At 37.7% G+C, this 21,861-nt stretch overlaps 1 protein-coding gene across 2 annotated transcripts in view; it reads right to left on the minus strand.

Moving 5' to 3' along the window:
• Window positions 1-4,796: 4,796 nt before the first annotated feature.
• The window catches only part of LOC126334122 (sprouty-related, EVH1 domain-containing protein 1), a 29,087-nt gene continuing 12,022 nt past the window's right edge, over window positions 4,797-21,861 (minus strand). The window contains exons 4-5 of one of the 2 annotated variants that reach the window (XM_049996801.1): window positions 13,443-13,507; window positions 4,797-10,138 (exon numbers count right to left, since the gene is read on the minus strand). In XM_049996801.1, the coding sequence (XP_049852758.1) occupies window positions 9,338-10,138; window positions 13,443-13,507 (866 nt within the window). In that variant the 3' untranslated portion in view covers window positions 4,797-9,337. The remainder of the gene's footprint in view (window positions 10,139-13,442; window positions 13,508-21,861) is intronic. The other variant, XM_049996802.1, reaches the window with a different exon arrangement.

Raw genomic sequence — 21,861 nt, forward strand, 5'->3', positions numbered from 1 at the left:
AATATACTGCTTGACTCTTCGGTGAAGGTATGTTCTCGAAACTTTAACAAAAGCCCGTACCGAGCTACTGAGTGTCTCTCCTGCAGAGTCTTCCACTGGAGTTTATCATCTCCGCAACGCTTTCGCGATTACTAAATGATCCTGTAACGAAGCGTGCTGCTCTCCGTTGGATCTTCTCTCTCTCTTCTATCAACCCTATCTGGTGCGGATCCCACACTGCTGAGCAGTATTCAAGCAGTGGGCGAACAAGCGTACTGTAACCTACTTCCTTTGTTGTCGGATTGCATTTCCTTAGGATTCTTCCAGTGAATCTCAGTCTGGCATCTGCTTTACCGATGATCAACTTTATATGATCATTCCATTTTAAATCACTCCTAATGCGTACTCCCAGATAATTTATGGAATGAACTGCTTCCAGTTGCTGACCTGCTATTTTGTAGCTAAATGATAAGGGACCTATCTTTCTATGTATTCGCATCACATTACACTTGTCTGCATTGAGATTCAATTGCCATTCCCTGCACCATGCGTCAATTGGCTGCAGATCCTCCTGCATTTCAGTACAATTTTCCATTGTTAGAACCTCTCGATACACCACAGCATCATCTCCAAAAAGCCTCAGTGAACTTTCGATGTCATCCATGTTGACAAGTCTAAAACATTAAAGGTTGTTTAAAGAATCTTGAAAGTTGTACATGTGTGTGTGTGTGTGTGTGTGTGTAATCAGGTTACTGCACACAAGCTGCATATTGCCTAGAACATAAAATTCTCATTCTCAGTTTTATTCACATATTGTTCATAGAATGTTTAAAATGTTAATGCATTTATGAAGGTCACTTAAATTTTCGATTACTTCCAGGGTTTCTATGACTGTTCCATTCGCAAGGGCAGCTGATAAGACACTAATCGTTACTAAGATGCACAAATTGTGGCTTGCTTAGCATAATGGCTGGGTCAATAGTATTGCATCAGTTTCACTATTAGGTGCCAGACTGGCAACAACAGAACTGAAATGGGAGCATTTCAGTGTGACGGTTTTACTACAACTGATTGCAATGAGTTTTTAAAATCAAATTTAACAGGGAGAGCTAGTAACAGACACTACAGAAGAAAATAAGCTTCAAATCCAGATGTTTGCAGGGGATCTCCACTGCATAGAACAACTTCAACCTTGAAACAAAGTTGCAGTGATGCATGAGCATACCAAGAAGACATCCCTCAACGTAAGTTTAAAGAGCACAAAATATTGGTTAAGTGTCAGTCTGGCAAGACTGCACCGCTACCCTAGTTGTGGATTGTGACAAGACAGTAACTTCAGGCAGGCATTCTATAATTATGTGCCCAGAATCTGGAAGCATTAAGTAAAAACATGGAAAAGTCAAATACGTGCAGGATCCTGCACTATCATACCACATCAGCTTGTTGTATGACAAAAATTAAGCAATGTAATAATGAAAAGAGTATTATTATTGTGAATATATTGTACTACTTAGAAAAATTTTCACACAATTAAACCCACTGAAGTTACTTTAATGTTGCATTTGTATTTTAAATGAAGGGAATAGAATTATTTTCTTAAAAAATAATCTCTCACAGATATTGTAATAAAATGTGGTTAATTCTACCAGATATCTCCTTTCCTTGCTTACCATATATTTTTAGAGCAGTGTAACTTCTCTCGAAATATATTTATAATAAACCTTTCTTTGCTATGGAATCAAAGATTAAGGAAATTGTTGCAACAAGTTTTCCTCGACTTCGGTTGCGGCGAAAATCTGTGAATGGTAGGTCCAGCTATCATAAAGAAATGAATTGGTTTGTTATCTTCCATGAAAATCACCCAGCATTTTCCTTTCATGTATGTTCTGCTCACTTGAGTTGCAACAAGTGTGCTGAGATACAAATAAATTTATGACTATCCCACCAATAATGATGTCATGAGACAGAGCATAAGCTTGCATTTTGACTACAATGTGGGATGAACAGAATGTGTTTCAAAGAAACTTTCCAATATTTGTCTATATAATTTAGGAAAACTATAGAAAATATAAGTCAGGGTGACCAAAAGTGAAAATGGCAGTTCTCCCAGATCTGACATCACTCTACTTGAGTACAATCTGGACGCATGCTTAGTAGGCAAGACTTCAAACAAAAATCCTGTCTGGCTGTCAAAATACACTCCATGTTAGTCACTGTCAATGGAAAGTCAACAACCCTCATATCTTGTGGTGAAATATCTGAATTTCTTGGCATTTGTACAATTACCTGGTTAAGCACATATTTGATTTCATGGCAACAACCTGCGAACACTAGAAAATAAAATGACAAAAAGCAGCCGACAAACTTTCAATGTTGGTAACTGTAGTCCTCCGACCAAGCATCGAAATGTTCCACATACTGAGCAAGTAATTGTATTTGCATAATTTTAAAGCATATTACTCCCTGGCTAATGCTATTATGCGCAGTTGTCCTTGCTTCCCTCTTGGCCACAGGAGTACTGGTCGAGGATTCCTGAAACCATCATCTGTGCTGAGGAATTTTTGTAAACCTCTCATTGCCTACCCCTACCTCTTTTTGAGTGTGGCTTTCCATTGTAAAATGATGATAAGCTGGGTGCAATATAAAGTAGCTGCTCAGCAACTAAATACATGACTAATACCTACACCAATTACACTGGTTATGACAGTTCCCATGATACCCATCACCCCTCCCCCCCCCCCTTTTCCAAAAAAATCCAGTACAAAAGATTTATTCCATAAATTCAAAATTAAATACGCTGTCTAGTCACATTAATGTAACCACATGTCAAAAGCCTGAATAAACACCTGCAGATGACAGAGTCATTCAGTGAGAGAGTCAATGAGATTCTGGAAGGTACTGACAGGGATGTGGAGACATGGCAACTTCAGTGCCAAGTGCCAAGGCCAGCTGCACAAGGTTTCTTGGAAGAAGATCCAAAACACAAACAACCCAATCAAAGTAGTCTCTCAGATTCTCAATTGGGTATAAATAAATAGGAGTTTGGTGGCCAGGGGAGTACAGTAAACTCATCCTAGAGCTCTTCAAACCATGCATGTACTCAGTGACCCGTGTGACATGTTGCATTGTCCTGCTGGCAAATGCCATAATGTTAAGGGAAAACAAAGTGCATGTGGGGTGAACATGGTCCCTAAGGATAGATGCATATTTGTGTTTATCCACTGTGTCTTCCAGAATGGCAAGATCATTTTGGGAATGCCACAAAAACATTCTCCAGACCATAATGCCCCCTCCTTGTTTGCTTTCATGCCAACTGTCAACTGTTGCAACTCAATGGATGTCCAGTTCCAGCACTGGTGTGCAAATTCTAGCCTTCACAGCAGGTGAACAGCTGTCAGGAAAATCGCATAAACCAGGAGGCTGCTGCAGAGGCCCATACACAGCAACAGTCACTGAGGGGGTGCTTTTGATAGCCCACTTGTTCATCTGGGTAGTCAGATGCTCCACAGTTGCATGTCTGTCCACCTGCACATATTTCTGCTCATGTCACTCACTTGTCATCCATGGTCCACGTGCACCCCATTTGCCTCAGCACCAGTTTTAGCTAGTGCCATTTTGCCATGCATAGTATACTTTAACCACAGCAGTACACAAACAAACTTGACCATTCAACTCTTAGTTTGAAAGCCAGTAATCAAGCCCTTTTGGATGTCGTATAAATCACTCCATTTCCTCATTATAATAAGGACTGCGCTGTTTTCCACATCCCTCTGACACACTTTATATAACCCCCCCCCCCCACCACCACCAGTTTGTAAGTGCTGCCATCTAAGAGCGATTTTTTGAATGTGGACCATGTATTTCCGTACGCATTACTACAGATTTTGATGTCCTTTAAAGTAAAGACTAGTGTACCGAGCAGAGGGGAAACAAATACAAAATAGTGTACCGAGCAGAGGGAAACAATTTCAAAATGCCTCCATGTTACTATTCATTTTTATATTAAATATGAATATACAATAGAACCACATCTGACATTCAACAATAAAGGTACTTTGACAGGTATTGGAATTAAAAATTATCAAGTACAAAAGTTGTTTTTTTCTATTTGTAACACAAAAAACAAATAACTCTTTCCAGTGGTGCTTAAAAATGATACAAAAAGAGTGTGTGACTCGGTAATTAAAACATACAGGAAACAGTCACAATAAAAAAATAGTAATAATGAACAATACAATAAAAGCGTTGTGAATAAAATGAACAATTTCGTTGGCTACATTGTCATATTTAAGACATTTCATGTTGTGGAAACACCGTATATTTTCTTTCTTCGGCAAGAATTCACAGATCATGTCAACGGAAATGACAGTCAACTACACCGGGACAGAAGTACAATATTTTTTCAAGAGTTTTAACCCAACAATGACAACAACTTTTCATAACACTTATTCAATGTCCAACTCTGAACAAAAGTAATGGTTCCTCACATTCATGACAAAATAAATGATGGCAGGAAGTATAATGGATAATGACAAAGTCCATAAAATACTGTACTGCTATTTGCTGACAGCAGAAATTCAGAGAGTAAGGCATATTACAAATACTTGCAATAGCTCCAGGGAGCAAAACTAAGACACTTGCGACACAAAGACAATGACATCTTGTATGTCCAAAAATGTCCTACATGGTATTTTCAAAAATATTTATTTCTATGTAATAGTGTCAGTCTCTCTCTCTCTCTCTCTCTCTCTCTCTCTCTCTCTCTCTCACACACACACACACACACACACACACACACACACACACACACACACACACTCTCTCTCTCTCTCTCTCTCTCTCTAATTTAAGATCTGTTAAAGCTTTATCTAAGTTTTCTTTTAAATTTACAAAAAATTTCCAGCTCTGCATTTTTGGAACTTAAACTGGTGGTGGTAATTGTTCTTAACCTCCTGTAAGTCATTTTCTTTCTTCTGTACTTTAGTAATTTAGCACTTCCTTTTCAACAATATTTGCAAGACTTCTAACATATGTCATTTTTAAACTTTTCCACAGTCTTCTACAGTCCTATTTAAGTATTTAAAGTAACATTATCCTGTGCATTTATATGAAAAGAAAAAGATTTTTCCTGCATTTGTAATAATTATTTTTGTTACACTAATTCATAATTTTGACGGCTGCTACTCAGTCATCACAAAACTCAAAATAAAAGGAAGGGAAACAAACTTCCAAACAAAGTTATTATTTATCTGTCAAAAGAGTTGGATATTTTGTTGCAAGAGTTGGATATTTTGTTGCACTGCACATTCTGTTTAAATAAACCAAAAAGTGACACACTTGACAACTAATTGATTTAATCCAGTTACGCTGAATAATACCACAATTTCAATTATCGGGAATCATGCACCACACAAAAGAGCGTGAAAGTACATTACACCACTCAAGTAATTTTTTTGTGAATTCCAAGGAGATTGCCTCATGACCATCTCTTCTAATATTTTGTACACTTTCCTTGAAAATTAAAGTATGGATTATTCATTATTTACTAGTGTTGAAAAAAATGAGTGTTCTGTTCCACTTCAATGCAAGCAGGTACTCCAAATTTTACTTTAAGGAAAATGAGTACTAATGCCCACACATTTAAGAAACTTGATGGGAAAATGTGGGTAAAAACTAACATAATAGGAGAAATTACAGAAAACAAAACCAAGTTCTACAGAACAGAGTGGGCTCATGTACACATTTTTTTTCCCAGCCCAACATCAAGTAACTATGAAGGCACATCTAAACAACTATTCATCAAAGCTGAAAGTAAAGCCAGCAGAATGGATTTCATAAGAATAACACTGCAAAGATAATAAGATCATACATTAAGACACTGATACTGACATTTTAAGAAGTGTTACAGACACACCACAATGCAAAATAATACTACCAACCAATTCTTTAGTTCTCCGTGACAAAATAATAAGATTATTGATTAACAAATCGTCTTTTGAAGAAATGGTTAAGCATACTTCACCATATACAAGAATAGTTATATGACGCTGAAAGAGGTTGTGATGAGATGTTTGATGAAAAACGTGTTGTCCTCAATTAATTACTGACGTATCCCCCTCCCCCCAAAAAAGCAGATATAATAGTTCTGATTGTCACTACACACATCACTGTCATCAATAAAGAAAAGTTATACAAATATTAACTAAAATAAATTTTTCAAAACTAAAATTCAGATAAAAACTAAGCAACACCAAACAAATATAACAAGATAACAATGAGAGTAAACAGAATTATTGAAGGAAAAAGTAAAAGTTTAATACAAGGTATCAAAAAGATACTAGAGGTCCCAGAAATTCGAAAAACAGTACACAAAGTACAATGTGCTGAAGGAAAGGAGACTCAACAACATAAACATTCAGAGAATAAGCACTAAAACTGCTCAGTTATTAACATCTTTCACTAATTTAAACACGCACGAGAGAGAGAGAGAGAGAGAGAGAGAGAGAGAGAGAGAGAGAGAGAGAGAGAGAGAGAGAGAATTAACAAAGTAACCAGCATTTACTACAAACCTTTCAACAATTGACCAGATTATATAAAACAGCACGTAATACACCAATCTCTTGTGTACTTCATTTCAGTATACATAAATAGACTTCACCACGTTTGGTCAGCTGTACCTTAAAATCATTTTTCGTGTCCCACAAACAAATTACTTTCTCATAAAGATGTTTCGGCAGATAACAGAATTTCTAATTTAAAGTAGTGCGTGTCGCAAAAGCTGAATGAAATAAATAGAAATGCAGCAACTCAAACTATTAATTTAAATGAGAATACAAAATAATTAACATCAATTCATATTAATTCTTCATGAAACAGCAAATATTGCCTGCCTAAGTTGAAAACTTACCTTTGCAAAGTGAACTGTCATCTCTATGCTGCCACAATATTGTCATCACCTATTAAGGTTTGAAAAACTTTTTTACGTCAAATGTTCCCACATAAGGAAACAATTCGGAATATTTCGTAGTAAAACAATTGGTAAGCCAATGATCCTGAACAATAATTAAACTGCTATTAACTCCAATGATTATTCAGAGTGCCTGATCAATATACAATAATAGTTCCTTCCAGGAAACACTACTTCAAAATTAACTGTCATATCTTCACAGAACAATGAACTCTGATAATACTTTTGATTTCTTTCAGAACTGGTACTAGTATGTGGCAAAATTTTTGTCAGTCAGTAACTGCCTTTCATCAGAGGGCAAAACTTCTACACAATTTACTTTTTCTTTCTTCTCCTTTTCACATGCAATATTTATACACACTTTATTTTGCTACTATCTTGCTGTTAAAATCCCCAAAAAGTCTATCAATACATAATCCAACAATCCATGTGCCTTTCTAAGTCTAATGAGAAATTAAATGGTATCAATTATTCTGGCACTAATTAGGCCATTAGGAGGAAGCTTGGTACACACAAGCATTAGAGTTTACTTGGCCACTTTTGAAACGCATGCTTATGATAATATGGGCAAGCAGACAGTGTTCTTTTGTCACTCCTCCACAGCTCCTTAAGGAAGTTGCTGTCTTACCACAGTGCTGTTACGACAAGCCAGGTCATATGAGCAGGTTGGTGACAAGAGCCTCCATTGCATTACCTAATGTGGAGACGGCACAATGGGAAGCAGGATGGTATAGTTGGATTGAGGAGGGTATATACTTAGGCAGAAGGAGTGAGTTTGGGACTATGGTGAAGATAGACTGGGAGCAGGTGAGAAACTGGAGAGGAGGGGAAAATTAAGTGGGAAGAAAGGAGTTGGGAAGTGATACAAGGGAAGGGAATGAAATGGAAGAGAAGAATGGCATAGATGGGATGCCATGAAGTCAGAGCTGGAAAAGGAATGGATGATAGCATGAGACAGGGGAGTGGGAAGAGGAAGTGGGAAAAGAGGGGCGAGAAACAATGTGGAAGAGAGTTGAGGAGGAGGATAGGGGCAGGAGATGGTAACGGGCGAGAAGGGGCAGCAGACAGCCACAGTGGGAGGAGACAGAGGAGATTGCAGGGACAGAGGAGATTGCAGGAACTGTGGTGCAAGATAATAGGGGGGGGGGGGGGGGGTGAGAGAGAGACTGGCACTTCAAAATATATGTGCTGGATGACAACGATACAATTTACTGGATACAGAAAATCACTTTCCTTTCATATGCAAAAATTCCACATGAAGAAAAAAAACACACACATACAATAAATTATATTTTCTCTGTTATACCAAATGAAGAGGGAGATGAATCACAGTGCTGCTACGACAAGCCAGGTCATATGAGCAGTGTTGTTTTTATGACAATACAGACCAAATAGAATTTTTCTCCATTTCAGGTTAAAAATCAACACAATCTCCATTACTTTTGTTCAAAGTAGTTAACACAAAGAACATTCACCATTTCAACTGCAGGATAATTTGTGTGACAGAAGTGGATTTATAGCAGCATGTTGACAAATATTTCTGCACCCACATTCTGTATCCAATAGGCCAATATTTATCCTGCAATTGTTTCAATTGTATACAAAACTACGAGAAAAATTAGTGGCAGTTACATTTTCTTTGGTAATACCATGAGTGAAACCAACATTCTTGTGGGAGACTGTAGTCAAACCCATCACAACTTCCCCTTGGTACAATGGTATTCACATTATTTTAACGATTTCCATATCAAGTGCATCTTTCAATAAATCTGACAGTTGCTGACTGTAATACCTGTCCGGTGGGATAAATTTTCATCTGTACGTGTAACTGGAAAATACAGTTTAACATTCTCACTTTGGCACACCACACTGTCTTGCCTGTACTCAGTGATTAACATAACTGTGCAGCTTCAGGCCACAATAACTATACACAGATATTTCAGCAAATTGGAAATGACACACAATTCCATAACAAAGCAAGTCGCTGCACAGTATCTGGGGATCAGCCTATTTGTCACAACAATTTCTTCTGTGGCACTTGTTAGCAACTTCACATTAACATTAACCTATCGCACAACTCCTGGCAATTACACAAGGGGTACCTTAAACAAAGCAGTGTCACCTATGTGTCTACAGAGCCCGCCACTGAGGACTGTGAACCTCAACTTTTTACTTGTAAGAGGGGCAACATCCTATGGACTACTGAACAAAGATGCCAATGAAAAGCCATCAGTAACTGTGGCATGGCACTGGTTACTGGTGTTTTCCCTAAAATTCCCTGTGAGCCAGTTGGGCATTCTGATTCAAGGAGAAGGAAGTCTCACAAATCTGCAATCTCTTGAAAGCCCTTTAGGGCAACAGCACCTTTGGAAGGCGCGGGGGTGGGCTGGGCTAGGAAGCCGGTCGATGACGACCGCCACACAAACCACAAGCTACACAGCACAAATGGCAAGCCCTGAGAGGAGGGTAGCACCATAGGCAGGGAACCAACAGCGACAGCAGAGCTAGGCCCACCCAACGCCGTCCACAGCCTTCATCACGACCACAATCACAAGGATGCCGTACAAATTCACCTTCTGCATCTGCTGCGCAATGGTACACGAGACACTGCGCACAGGAAACACATGCCACTCTTTCAATACTAGTACGCACACAATCGGGTGCATACTCGCAGCTGCCACGGGGATTGTGGTCCTCCAGATACATTTCTTGGCAGTGACGGCAACGCCTACGCCTACCAGAAGTTACACCAATAGTTCCACGACCTTTTCCGCTGACAGCCCCTGGAGGTGGAATTGGTGGTGGTGGAGAGGCTGGTGCACCACCACCTCCGGCGTCAGGTGGGCTGCGTTTCTTGAGGCTGCCAGAGGAATCACGGTGTTTCCGTTCCTCCACAACAGGATAGATATACTCGTGCACAGCCGTTAACTGCACATATGAGTAATTTTCCTTGGTCGCTGGTTCTGTCACTGGTGGTGGACTTGAGGGCTCCAAAGGCAGACCTGGAGTCTGTGACTGTCTGTCAGTGGGAGTGCCAGACGCCGGACCTCCCGCAGTTCTTCGGGTCACATAATGTATGCGATGTAGATGGTGGGGTTCCGTTGGTGGCGTTGCATGACGACTTCCTCCGCGTGTTGTCGAAGAATCTGATGATGAACGTGAATCTCCACGTTCCACAGGCAGATTCAGCGTCTGTATGACATCACATACTAATTTAAAGGTCTGAATCATGGTCAGAATAGAACTTAAAAAAGTAAAGACAGGTAATCAGATTAAGTATTAGACTCAAATATTGTTCTTGACCTCATACACATAAAATTGCATAATTCTTCTTCGAAATTATTCCTTACAGATTTTAATACTGAGGGCAACAAGAAAGACCTATTTACTACTGTAACTCCAGGCAACAATCTCCATATTCCAACAGAAAGCTAAAGTGTTCAATCATTCCTCAAATCACTCCACTTAGTTAAGTCAGCCACAGAAGACAGTATCTGTGCTCATCTGAAGCTGACAGGGCTGTGTACAAGGCTCAAATGTAGATCTGAAGTAACAAATTGCAGCAGTACACACTGCTCTTGCATTTGTGTATTTTACATCAATAACAAACACGAAATCAAATCCCTGAAATTACGCATGGTCAGCTACTGCCAGATACTGAACAATATTATGTAGATATCAACCTTTCAATTACTCAACAAACGAGTTAGAAAGTTTGTGTTTCATAAAACAGTTTCATTCATTAGCTGCAAAAATGTGTGTGAGAAATAATAAATCCTGAAACTGATGATTGGTAGTTATAAAGATGTGACTTACACCAACCAAAAATAAATTGTACCTACAATTCAGTAACATTAATGAACTATACTGGAAAAAGAGGCTAAGATGTTTTGGGGCAAATAAAAAATGATATTCTCATATAAAGGTATGTAGCATTAACATTGTGCTGTTTACCCAACAGAACAATAGTAACTATGTTCTTTCTTTTCAATTCATTTTGTGCACATTTCCTTGTTGATGAACATACTGTGATGGACGCACGCACATGCGCCTTTGTTCCTCAACAAGGAAACAAGCACAAAATGAATTACAAAGAAAAAATGTAGTTGCTATTGTTCTGCTGAGAAAAATAGGATGGACGCATGCATATAGAGACAGGCAGGCAGGCGCGAGCGAGCGCGCCCGCACACACACACACACGCGCGCCCGCGCACACACACACACACACACACACACGACTTTATCACTGTAATTATGATAAGTACTGCTACATATGTATATTATAAATATGCTTCGAAGGAGTAATTATAATAATAATGAGGATCATTAGTATGAGTAATAGAAATGATTTCAAGTTACTCTTGTGCCATAAACTGTAATTTTTTTTATTTATTTTTACAAATAACTCCTGGATTTGCTGTACTGAGTGCTCAGTTACTCAAAATTACACTAGCAATCAAATATGTTTGTGCTAATCATTTGTCACAGTTTGATAGTTAAAATGACAGACTGTCTTTCTTATACATGCAGAATACCTACAAAACTAAACCCAAACAAGACACTGCGGTGTGAACCACACGGTTATATTTAGGAAGAGTCTGTAAAATACTTTCATCTATGTATTCCAATTCGCACTTGGCAACAAAATGCTGCATTTATATGGCTAGAAGTCAAATGATTAGCATTTAACACAATTATTTATGTAATTGTTCAATATTATTTATACACAAAATTTAATGCAGTAAATTAATATTTTAACCACTATGAGAAAAACACAGAATCAATTTTGTAGAAATGTAGTTGTAATTTTAATGTTTTATCAGCATTACAGAATAAATGAATATACAGCTCAAATTCCAATATTTAAAACTAAAGGTAGGAATCATGACACCTTATACCAACAGTAACAGAGGCAATTTGAAAGATACTCTACAAGTAGTTTAAAACACAGTGCAGCAAAAATGATCTCTACTCCACTGTTCTACTAATGCAGCAAAAACTTAAGAACAAATCACATACTACCTCTCAGTTATATATTATCCCACCGTTTACAGTTACTACACACAAAAGGAGAAATACCTGCAATACCAACTTAATTTCCAAGCTTTCATGCACTACAAAGCCATTTCACATTAAATTTTCTAGCAAAACATTGTCTCATTTTCATAAACTTACGTATGCAAATGCCAATGTTATAGCATATTTAAAAATACTTCGCAAATTATCTGACCTGCAGGAATGAAGACTTGAAAGCAAGACTTCAGTGATGCAACATGCACAACCCATTCAGAAATATCTGCATTCCAAAGACAAAGAGGAAAAGAAAATATTATATAAAGAAAAATGTTTGCCAACTGGAAAGATAACAGATTATCACTTTGCAAAATAATGAATCAGAGAGTGGCCAAGGCGAGATATAACAATGGCTTTATTTTATTTTATTTTTTTATTATTTTTTTCACATCCAATATTTCATTCTTTCTTTTTCTGACAAACACGGTGACAGAAAACAAAGATGTAGACATTTAAACTATAAAATTTAAAATCAGTTGTCAATCTAAGCAGTTTTTCAGGAAAGTGAAGCATATATAGTCTCATTCCCCAAAGGTATTTTAGAACAAATCTACTACCAACAGCAGCCTCTATTTTCACAAACATCTTCGCATGATACTAGTCTCCTAAGCTCTTCCCAGTCATTCTCACTATCGCCTTTTTTCCCCTTTCAGAATATATTAATGACAGTTGTTTTAACTTAGCAGCTAATGTATACGATAAAACAGTACAACTAACATTAAATCACGTTGCGTCGATTTTTTTTTTTTGGGGGGGGGGGGGGGGGGGGGGGGGGGAGCGGGCGGCAAGTGAATGGTACAAAATCTAATATGGTGCAGTTGTAAGAGGCACTTCACAGTGGGGAGGGAAAGAAACAGTACGAGAAAGTGAGAATAACTGCACCATCATAAAATTGGTTCCAATATAGAAATAACTTGAAATCAACATCAGTTATGTGTTTACTTTTCAAAGTAACAGTGCCTTGCAAGCTTACTGTCAATCACACAGCACTTATACTTTCTAACAACAAAACTATTGGAAATGGACGCACATAAATTAACATTTCTGAAACTGCTATAATGGAGAAAATTAAAAATGCATCTTTTTTCTGTCACCTGTGTTAATAGTTCAGTAACATATTCCAAAACTGAGGCTTCTGCTCATTTTGTTCTTCCTGTTCTTTCACTCTCTGTTCCATCTGCCAGCTCCCTAGTTAATATAAAACAAATGTCTTCAAGATCAAATTCTTTCCAAATAATGATACAATGAAGCTCGGCAAAGGAATGATTAAGTGGAAATTTTAAAGTCCTTCAAATTATACACACACAATGAGAAATCAGACTGAACAAGATGCAGGAAAATCACTACATGCATTGTTTCATGGAAAAAATAGAATAAAATGCAAGTGTTAAATGCCTTTCAATAAAACTTCATGCCTACTAACCATAAATACATCATCGTCTCCTACATCTGCATTGTATTTGTGAAGGGGTGAGCATTCAGACAGACCTGAAATGAAGAGAGTGAACATGAATTGCACAACTACAATGTATCTGGGAGACCATGGACTCCCTACGTGGTCACGATATATTAATAAATGAGGAGCCCGTTGTTCATCAATGTATCTTACTTATTTACTTTTTCCATGACACAAAATACTATTTTAATTTAAAAATGTAACATTTAGTTCATCATATATATTCACCTCTTCCACTAAGCTACAGAGCAATATTAGATACTACAGGAAACTGACTAAGTAACTTCCTGTTTCTCCCTTAGCTTTAAAAATAATGAAAATTAGAGGGGAAAATAAAATAAAGCTGTGCAGTGCATAATTAATATGAAATTAACATACCACTGCATTTAAAATTTGTAGTGCAAAAGCTGCAATTTGGAGAGAGTTTTTCAGTCCCACCATCTCACGATTTAAAAATCACCATGCAGTAATTACACTTTTAACAGTCTGGTATGTAATTGTATAGACACTTTCATATCGTTCATAATTTGCAAAGCCAGAATTATTCTGTGTAAATGTATGTCTCATTAGATAATATGAAATTTACCATTTTAATACACTTTCTTAGCAAGAATCAGGAACTACTGAGATAAAAAGTGACTCACCATAACATTATCCAAAAGCAGGCACAAAAGAAAAAAAAAGAACAATGATTAAAAATCTAGACATTTACACAAATATTTAAAAGCAGACAAATACACATCCACTCACGACAGACTGACCACACAAGGCAACCCACAGCTTATCACCAAATAACAGCAAAACTTGCTGTATTAACCAAACTTGTATGTACAAAATGGCATAAAATATTGGCACTAAATAAAGTTTTAGTAACACAGTGTTCTCATTTGAGAAATACACATAAAAGGACAACACAGAAAGCAGAGAGACGGTAAAGAGAATACTAATTTACGAACTAAGAGATGAAAGACATCATACAAGATTCAGTACTACCAATGCCTTAATCACCAGCATCTGATGAATACAGCCTCTCATATAAGGCTTTTTGTCTTCCCTTCATCTTCTTGTTTGTTTGTTTGTGTTTTTTTTTTTTCCAAACAAGTTCATACTATCTGTTGCAGGTAAATGATTTCCTGTAGGAGATTCACTGGGAAAAAACTTGGTTAATAGACACTCCGGATCAGTCAACGATTTGGTAGTCACGTGCAATTTCCTCAAATGTTGTAACTTATACTATGGATCTGAACTCTTCTGCACACAATATGTTTTCTTTTCAGTTTTTTGCAACCAAAAACCAATACTGTGATTCACCCAAACAACGAGTATGAACCCTATATTAAAGAACACACAAACTTACAGATTTTGTGTAAAAAGGCAGATCCAATGCAACCGATTGTTAGGCCCAAAGCAAGCAAAGTAACATTTGCAACATCACTTTTGTGGGGTAACATTAACTATTGGAGGCACATTCTCCCCATAATACACCATTTCCCTACCTTTTGATTTTGTTCTTAGTGTTTTTCTTATTCTGATTATTAACAGATCATGAAATGCTGTTATTAACACAGTAAATATGTTAGGTTTATCAATATAGTACTGAGCCTAGGGAAACATTTTAAATGCTCTGTCTTTGAAAATGCTTCATTGTGACCGTAAAAGGAGGTTTTTTTTTCCTTCAGGTTTTGATAGTGATATTAATAAACTTTTAAAGTCAACATATTTCAGTGTATTTGTATTTCCTTTCCCTTACCAAATGGTTTTGTTGTACTGTCTCTCTTTCTTTTACATACAGTTATTTCCCACAGTCATCTTTGTATCATTCCATCTTTAACACACTACTTCCTTTACAGATACTATGTATTTAAATTCAAGTATACTCAGCCATTCTTACATAACCCCTGCTCCCAATCCCTTACCTCAAGGTTCATACCCCTGTAATAGACCTAGATACAATACATGTCCCATTCATCCTCCTACCACCACCTACTCCAGTCCAGTCACTAACATTACCTGTCACATCAAAGGCAGGGCTACCTGTGAAACCAGTCATGTGATCTACAAGCTAAGCTGCAACCACTGTGCTGCATTCTATGCAGGTATGACAACCAACAAGCTGTCTGTCCACATGAACGGCCACCGACAAAATGTGGCCAAAAACAAGTGGACCATCCTGTAGTCTAACACGCTGCAAACACAATACCCCTCATCTCCACGACTGCTTCACAGCCTGTGCCATATGGATCCTTCCCACCAACACCAGCTTTTCTGAATTGCGCAGGTGGTAACTTTCCTTGCAATACATCCTACGTTCCCGTAACCCTCCTGGCCTCAACCTTTGTTAGTCACTGTCCTCACCCATCCAGCCCCTCCCTGTTCCCATTCCAGCACCACACAGCCGTCATTTCACCACCACACCCAGTCTTTTAATTTCTTTTATTTTTATTTCTCTCCTTTCCACTACTTACCCCTTCCCCCCTCCGCACCTTCTCTCCTACCCTCTGTCTAAACTGCAACACTTCACTGTCCGCCACTCCCTCCATACTATCCCCTCCCCCTCCTCACCCCAGCCTCCTCCTTACCCCCACCCAGTCACCACTCCCATCACGCACTGGTGCTGCTGATTGCAGTGTAGTTTCAGCTCTCTGAGGCTGCAGATGTGTGTGAAAGTAGCGCTTGTGCGTGTTGTGTCTACTGCTGACAAAGGCCTTAATGGCTGAAAGCTATGATTGTGTGAATCTTTTTGTTGTGCCTATCACAGCCCAGCATCTCCACTATATGGTGAGTCGCAACTTTCCTTCTCTCATATTGTTAAATTCAGTAAGTATGTTTACCCTTTTCTGAGATCTGGGGAGGGGGGGGGGGGGGGGGGCATGCCTCCCTTGCTCTTGGTTTGGACACCTTCGCCAGGTATCCATTTAAGATAATTTCTGAATGGATAATACGCTTCCCAAAATCATGGCATGAAGTGCAGAATTCTACTCACAATAAGGTTAATTACATTTAATTTAACGTTTCAAATGTGTTTGTGTCAGCCTACACTGTCAAGATTTTCAAATGGTTTTTTAGCCTGGTGATTTAGTACCTTGGGGAGCTGCTAAAATGTGGGCTCATACATTTAATTAGTTATGTTACAATGAAGTTTATATTTGTTTATTGCACTGACAGTTCTTTTGATGTTTATATACTTATTTTTTAAGATGAAGTGCAATGTCTGCTTTAACTGACTACCAACTTTTGATGTGATGTAAAACTGGGCTGTTGGAGCAGCTATGGAACATTCAGATTTTTCTGGCTTTAAGGAACATGATAAATTTCCTCATTCAAAAGTATTTGCATCATGTCTCTATGAAGTTAGTAGTGAATGCTCAGTGAATTCTCACTAAATGCTCATGAATAAATCTTTCACTGAAAAACTGTTGTAGAACAAGGGTGAAAAATATCTTTGTCAAAGAATTTCATAACCTGAAAAACATATTGTAATAGATGATAATGACAGAATAGCAACCAAATGTACAAAAGTGGGGATGAACAACTATATGTTGGGAACATTACCTAATAAGGAAGGTGACATAATGTTATGAATGCAAGATTTGACCGGAAAATCAAACTTTGTGTATTGTGCCCGAGTTTTATTGCTACTCCACTGTTCAAAAATCTTATTTATTTTTACTTGATTAAAACCATAACTAGTATGTAACTAAGGTGCATTTACTCTTAATATTCACATTGTATTTGTGTTACTGCGTTTTTTTTTTATGTTTTCCAATTCCTATAGTGGTCATGAACAGTGTTATCAACTCTTTAAAACTTCAGTATTATCTATGAGGTTTATTCAAGCTTTATGCAAAAAGTAGCATTCTTGGTTATCTGCCTTCAAATTTCTATTCTTAGTAACTGAAGAACAAAGAGAAAGATGGAGGGTGAGAGGCAGGAGGGGAGCTGATGAGCCTATAAAACCCTAGTACACTGTCATGTTTATTGAGTAAATTGTAAGACATAAAAGTATAAAAATTAGATTTGAAAAACCTCACAACAATGTAAATAAGTGTGGAATGGTAAGTTAAGAAACTACTAAATAGTGGAATACAGATATGATGAAGAGTCACAAGTGTAACTTCGCAAATCAAACCAGCACTGTACCTCCAATGTCATAGAAAGTTGTCCTTGTCAAACATTTCCAGAACCATTTGATTCTGTTTTCATACAGATGAATTGTAAGAAAGTCCTCAGTAATGACATATTGTTCCTGCCAAGACTATATTAATTACATATATATTTACATGAGCATTGTTTTTTCAATTGAAACTGCCTTAACTGCTGTAATTTGCATCATATCGAGGACTGTGTACTTTGAGAAGGAAAAAAAAGTAGTTCACAAACTAAGAGAAATTAGATAATCTAAGTCCTTACAGAGACTGTAGAATAAAGATGAACAGCACAGCTGAGTCACATGCATAAAGGTATCAGGAATGACAGTGTCCTAACAAAAACATAAATTAAGTAAATGTGCAAAAAATTACTGGAATGCTACACAGTTGGAAAGGGTAAGCAAGTAACGAGCACAGTAAACAAAATAGATTGTCTGACATTTGTTGCTCACAATCTACACGATATCTTCAGAAAAACTTTGAATGGCTCTGGAAGAATTGCTTCCTTGGGGGCTGCCTGGGGGTAATCTCAAAGATGAGATCTACACGAACGTTTTGACAACACAAGGGAATCTAAAAAACAGTTTTGTTGCAGCGTGTGTAACAATGTCCAATAATTCTTTTCAGTCTTTCCAGTTGTACTCACACGAGAAAACACACATGCGTATTGTGGTAGATGGTGAACATTTTAAACACTTGTTGACAAAAACAAAGTGTTTATGACCAGTTCTTTTTGTTGTTACTGCTCATGTTAATTTACAACTGTCATCTTTGAAATTAACTCATGTTAATTTTGTCATTACCCAGGATAGGAGGAAGGTCCACATTAGCTGTAAATTTTTAATCTGTTTATTGCAGGTAGATTTCAGCTGCTGTGTAACTCTCTTCAGTACAATTATAGCCAAGTCATCATGACTCTTCATAAATAAAAGCCACATGTGGTACCACATTGGCAATGATAACAAACACAGTTAAATTGTTTGGTATATGTAATGTCAATGTGGTACCATGTGTGATTTTATTTATGAAGAGTCATGATGGCTTGGATATAACTGCACTGAAAATAGCTACACAGCAGCTAAAAACAAAATGCAATAAACAATTACAAATTTACAATGAATGCTGCCCGCCTTCCCATCTCGGACCTCGTTAATACAGTCGTTGAGCATGCTGTTCCTGATGGAAACAAATCTGAAGAATATTTTTCATTAATTCCAAATTACTAGTTATTAAACTGTATGCCTCAATTCCTTGTTATAAAAACCCATTCTATTTGAGACATTCACCTATCTGTCAAGCCTCTTGCAGAGAAGAGCATAACTGTTTGCACAGTTTATTGACTCACCCTTTGATGTCACATCCTTTCCCTTAGATGACCAATGTTTTGCCTTCCAGTTTGCTTGTCACTCTATCCACATGAAGCAAAGTACAGTTAGTTTCAGTCTTAACCACATTCAAGAAAACGATATGCAAACAAACTTCATGAAAGTCACAGGTGTAATAACAGCATCTTTAGACCCTCTCTTCTTCAGCAGCACACTAAAGTAAAACTACACAACAGCCTGGCCGAACACACCTTCTCATATGGCAGCAAAACTTGAACACTCTGTAGAGATGACAAATGGAAATCAATAAATCCCGATTCAATCTAGAAATGGACTTGTCAGCAAACATTCATGTCTCCTAGTAAGTGGCCTAGAATTTTGCTCATAATTACTGACTTGTTCAGTTAAGGATACTAAACATCAAAAGACTTAAGCAATGGACCAACAATTACACCAAGAACAGAAATTTACAGGATTTTAAGGACCATATTCTCAACAATCAACCAACTACAGTTGTACAGCCCTTTACATAAAACACTGATAGGAAATTACTACACAGAATAGTAACTAATAATTATTGCCACATACTTTCACAGAATAAAAAACAAATCTGTTATGATGCCATGTAATTTCTCTCTCCACTACTATTTTTCCTCCATCTTTTGGATGCAATACTACTTTCTCTCTCTTTCAATTTTATTTCAAAATTCCTCTTCCACCTGTCTACATTCCACCAGCTGGTATTGTGTTTGCACAGTACTGGCTCTGGAAAGTGTATTTTTTCTCTAAATACAACTTTGAGGCTCTTGTATTCACTTTTCTTGCTATCACCAGGCAAACTACCAATGGAATGAGAGCATAAAGTTTTATATGAAAATTAAAGAAGGAACTCAAGATCAGAGGTTGAAAATAACAGAGGGAAATCTGCTCACAGATAAACAAGATATTCCATACAGATGGCGTACTTGAAGGTAATTCTGGAGGGCAATCCTACCAAGAGTGAGCAGCCAGTCTATTATATCACAGATCCAAATAAAATAGAAAGAAACTTCCACATGGGAAAAATATATTAAAAACAAAGATTCCAAGACTTACCAAGCGGGAAAGCGCCGGCAGACAGGCACATGAACAAAACACACAAACACACACACACAGAATTACGAGCTTTCGCAACTGGCAGTGGCTTCGTCAGGAAAGAGGGAAGGAGAGGGAAAAATGAAAGGATGTGGGTTTTAAGGGAGAGGGTAAGGAGTCATTCCAATCCCGGGAGCGGAAAGACTTCCCTTAGGGGAAAAAAAGGACAGGTGTACACTCGCGCGCGCACACACACACACACACACACACACACACACACACACACACACACACACATATCCATCCGCACATACACAGACACAAGCAGACATATTTAAAGGCAAAATATGTCTGCTTGTGTCTGTGTATGTGCGGATGGATATGTGTGTGTGTGCGCGCGCGCGCGCGAGTGTACACCTGTCCTTTTTTTCCCCTACGGGAAGTCTTTCCGCTCCCGGGATTGGAATGACTCCTTACCCTCTCCCTTAAAACCCACATCCTTTCATTTTTCCCTCTCCTTCCCTCTTTCCTGACGAAGCAACTGCCAGTTGCGAAAGCTCGTAATTCTGTGTGTGTGTTTGTGTGTTTTGTTCGTGTGCCTGTCTGCCGGCGCTTTCCCGCTTGGTAAGTCTTGGAATCTTTGTTTTTAATATATTTATACCACAGATCCAGATGTAGAAGAACCCACATTAGAGGAAGAACAGTACTGTCTAAGAAATTATAAAGCACCAAGAACTGTGAAGTAACTGCAGAACTTGAAAAGTGGGGAAATTCGTCTCCATAAGCAAATTCACAAACTTATTAAGTTGATGTGGAATCAGGAGATAATCTGGAAGAGTGGATCTTAAGTGTAATTCAACCAATGCTTAAGAAAATAGAAGAGTTTTTGTTAGAACTATCAAGGAATTATCTTGCTGAGTGTAACCCATAAAATTCTCTCCAGTATTATCTACAACAGAAGAGACTCGGGGAGATCAGTGTGTATTTCAGCCTAATGGGTCAACAACATTATCAGATATTTGTGCTAAGCCAAATACATAAAAAGGTGTACGAGCATAACAATAATCTCCATAACCTCAAAACTTCAAGCAGGCCTTCTGTTAGTCCTGGTATGCCAGTAAATGATTAACCACTGCTTGGTATATCATCTAAGTATGTTTCACTTACTCAAGGAACATTGGCTGGTTCCACAATTGCAGTGCGAGTTTTAGAGAAATGAGTAAATGGCTTAACATTATTAAAGGGATCAGAGAAGGGGACACCCTCTCTACAATGCTTTTCAATGTGATTCTTGAAACAGCCATTCGGAGCTTCAAATATCTGGTTGCACACACACACACACACACACGTCAACTCACATATGTGCGTACGCTTATGATTTAGCGATTAATAACGGAAGAAATGTTTCACTAGAGAGAACAATATGTGAGCTGAAAGAAGCCACACAACCTAGAGGTTTCGCTATCAAATGAAATGAAAAATAAGTACATGAATTTCACCAAGAAGGCAAATAATAATTTGAATAAGCTATCAGCAGCAAGTTTCAGTCTTTGACTATGCAGACCTTTAACTATCTGGAATCTAATATTAACAGGACAAATTTCCCGAGTCAAATAAAATAAAACTGTGTATCGTAAGCAGTAATAGATGCTTTCACAAGTCAAAAAAAAATAAAAAATAAAAAAATAAAAAAAATACTGTTGGCCCCTAGATTATTAAATAGGCAGATGAAATTGCAAATTTGTAGGGGCATGCAGAGGTGAACCAAGGACACTAAAGAGTATCAATGAAATTAGAATGCAGGGTTCTATGCAAGATCTATGGACAGTGAATGGTTTC

This window comes from Schistocerca gregaria, chromosome 2 (assembly GCF_023897955.1).
Source record: "Schistocerca gregaria isolate iqSchGreg1 chromosome 2, iqSchGreg1.2, whole genome shotgun sequence".
Taxonomy (NCBI): Eukaryota; Metazoa; Arthropoda; class Insecta; order Orthoptera; family Acrididae; genus Schistocerca; species Schistocerca gregaria.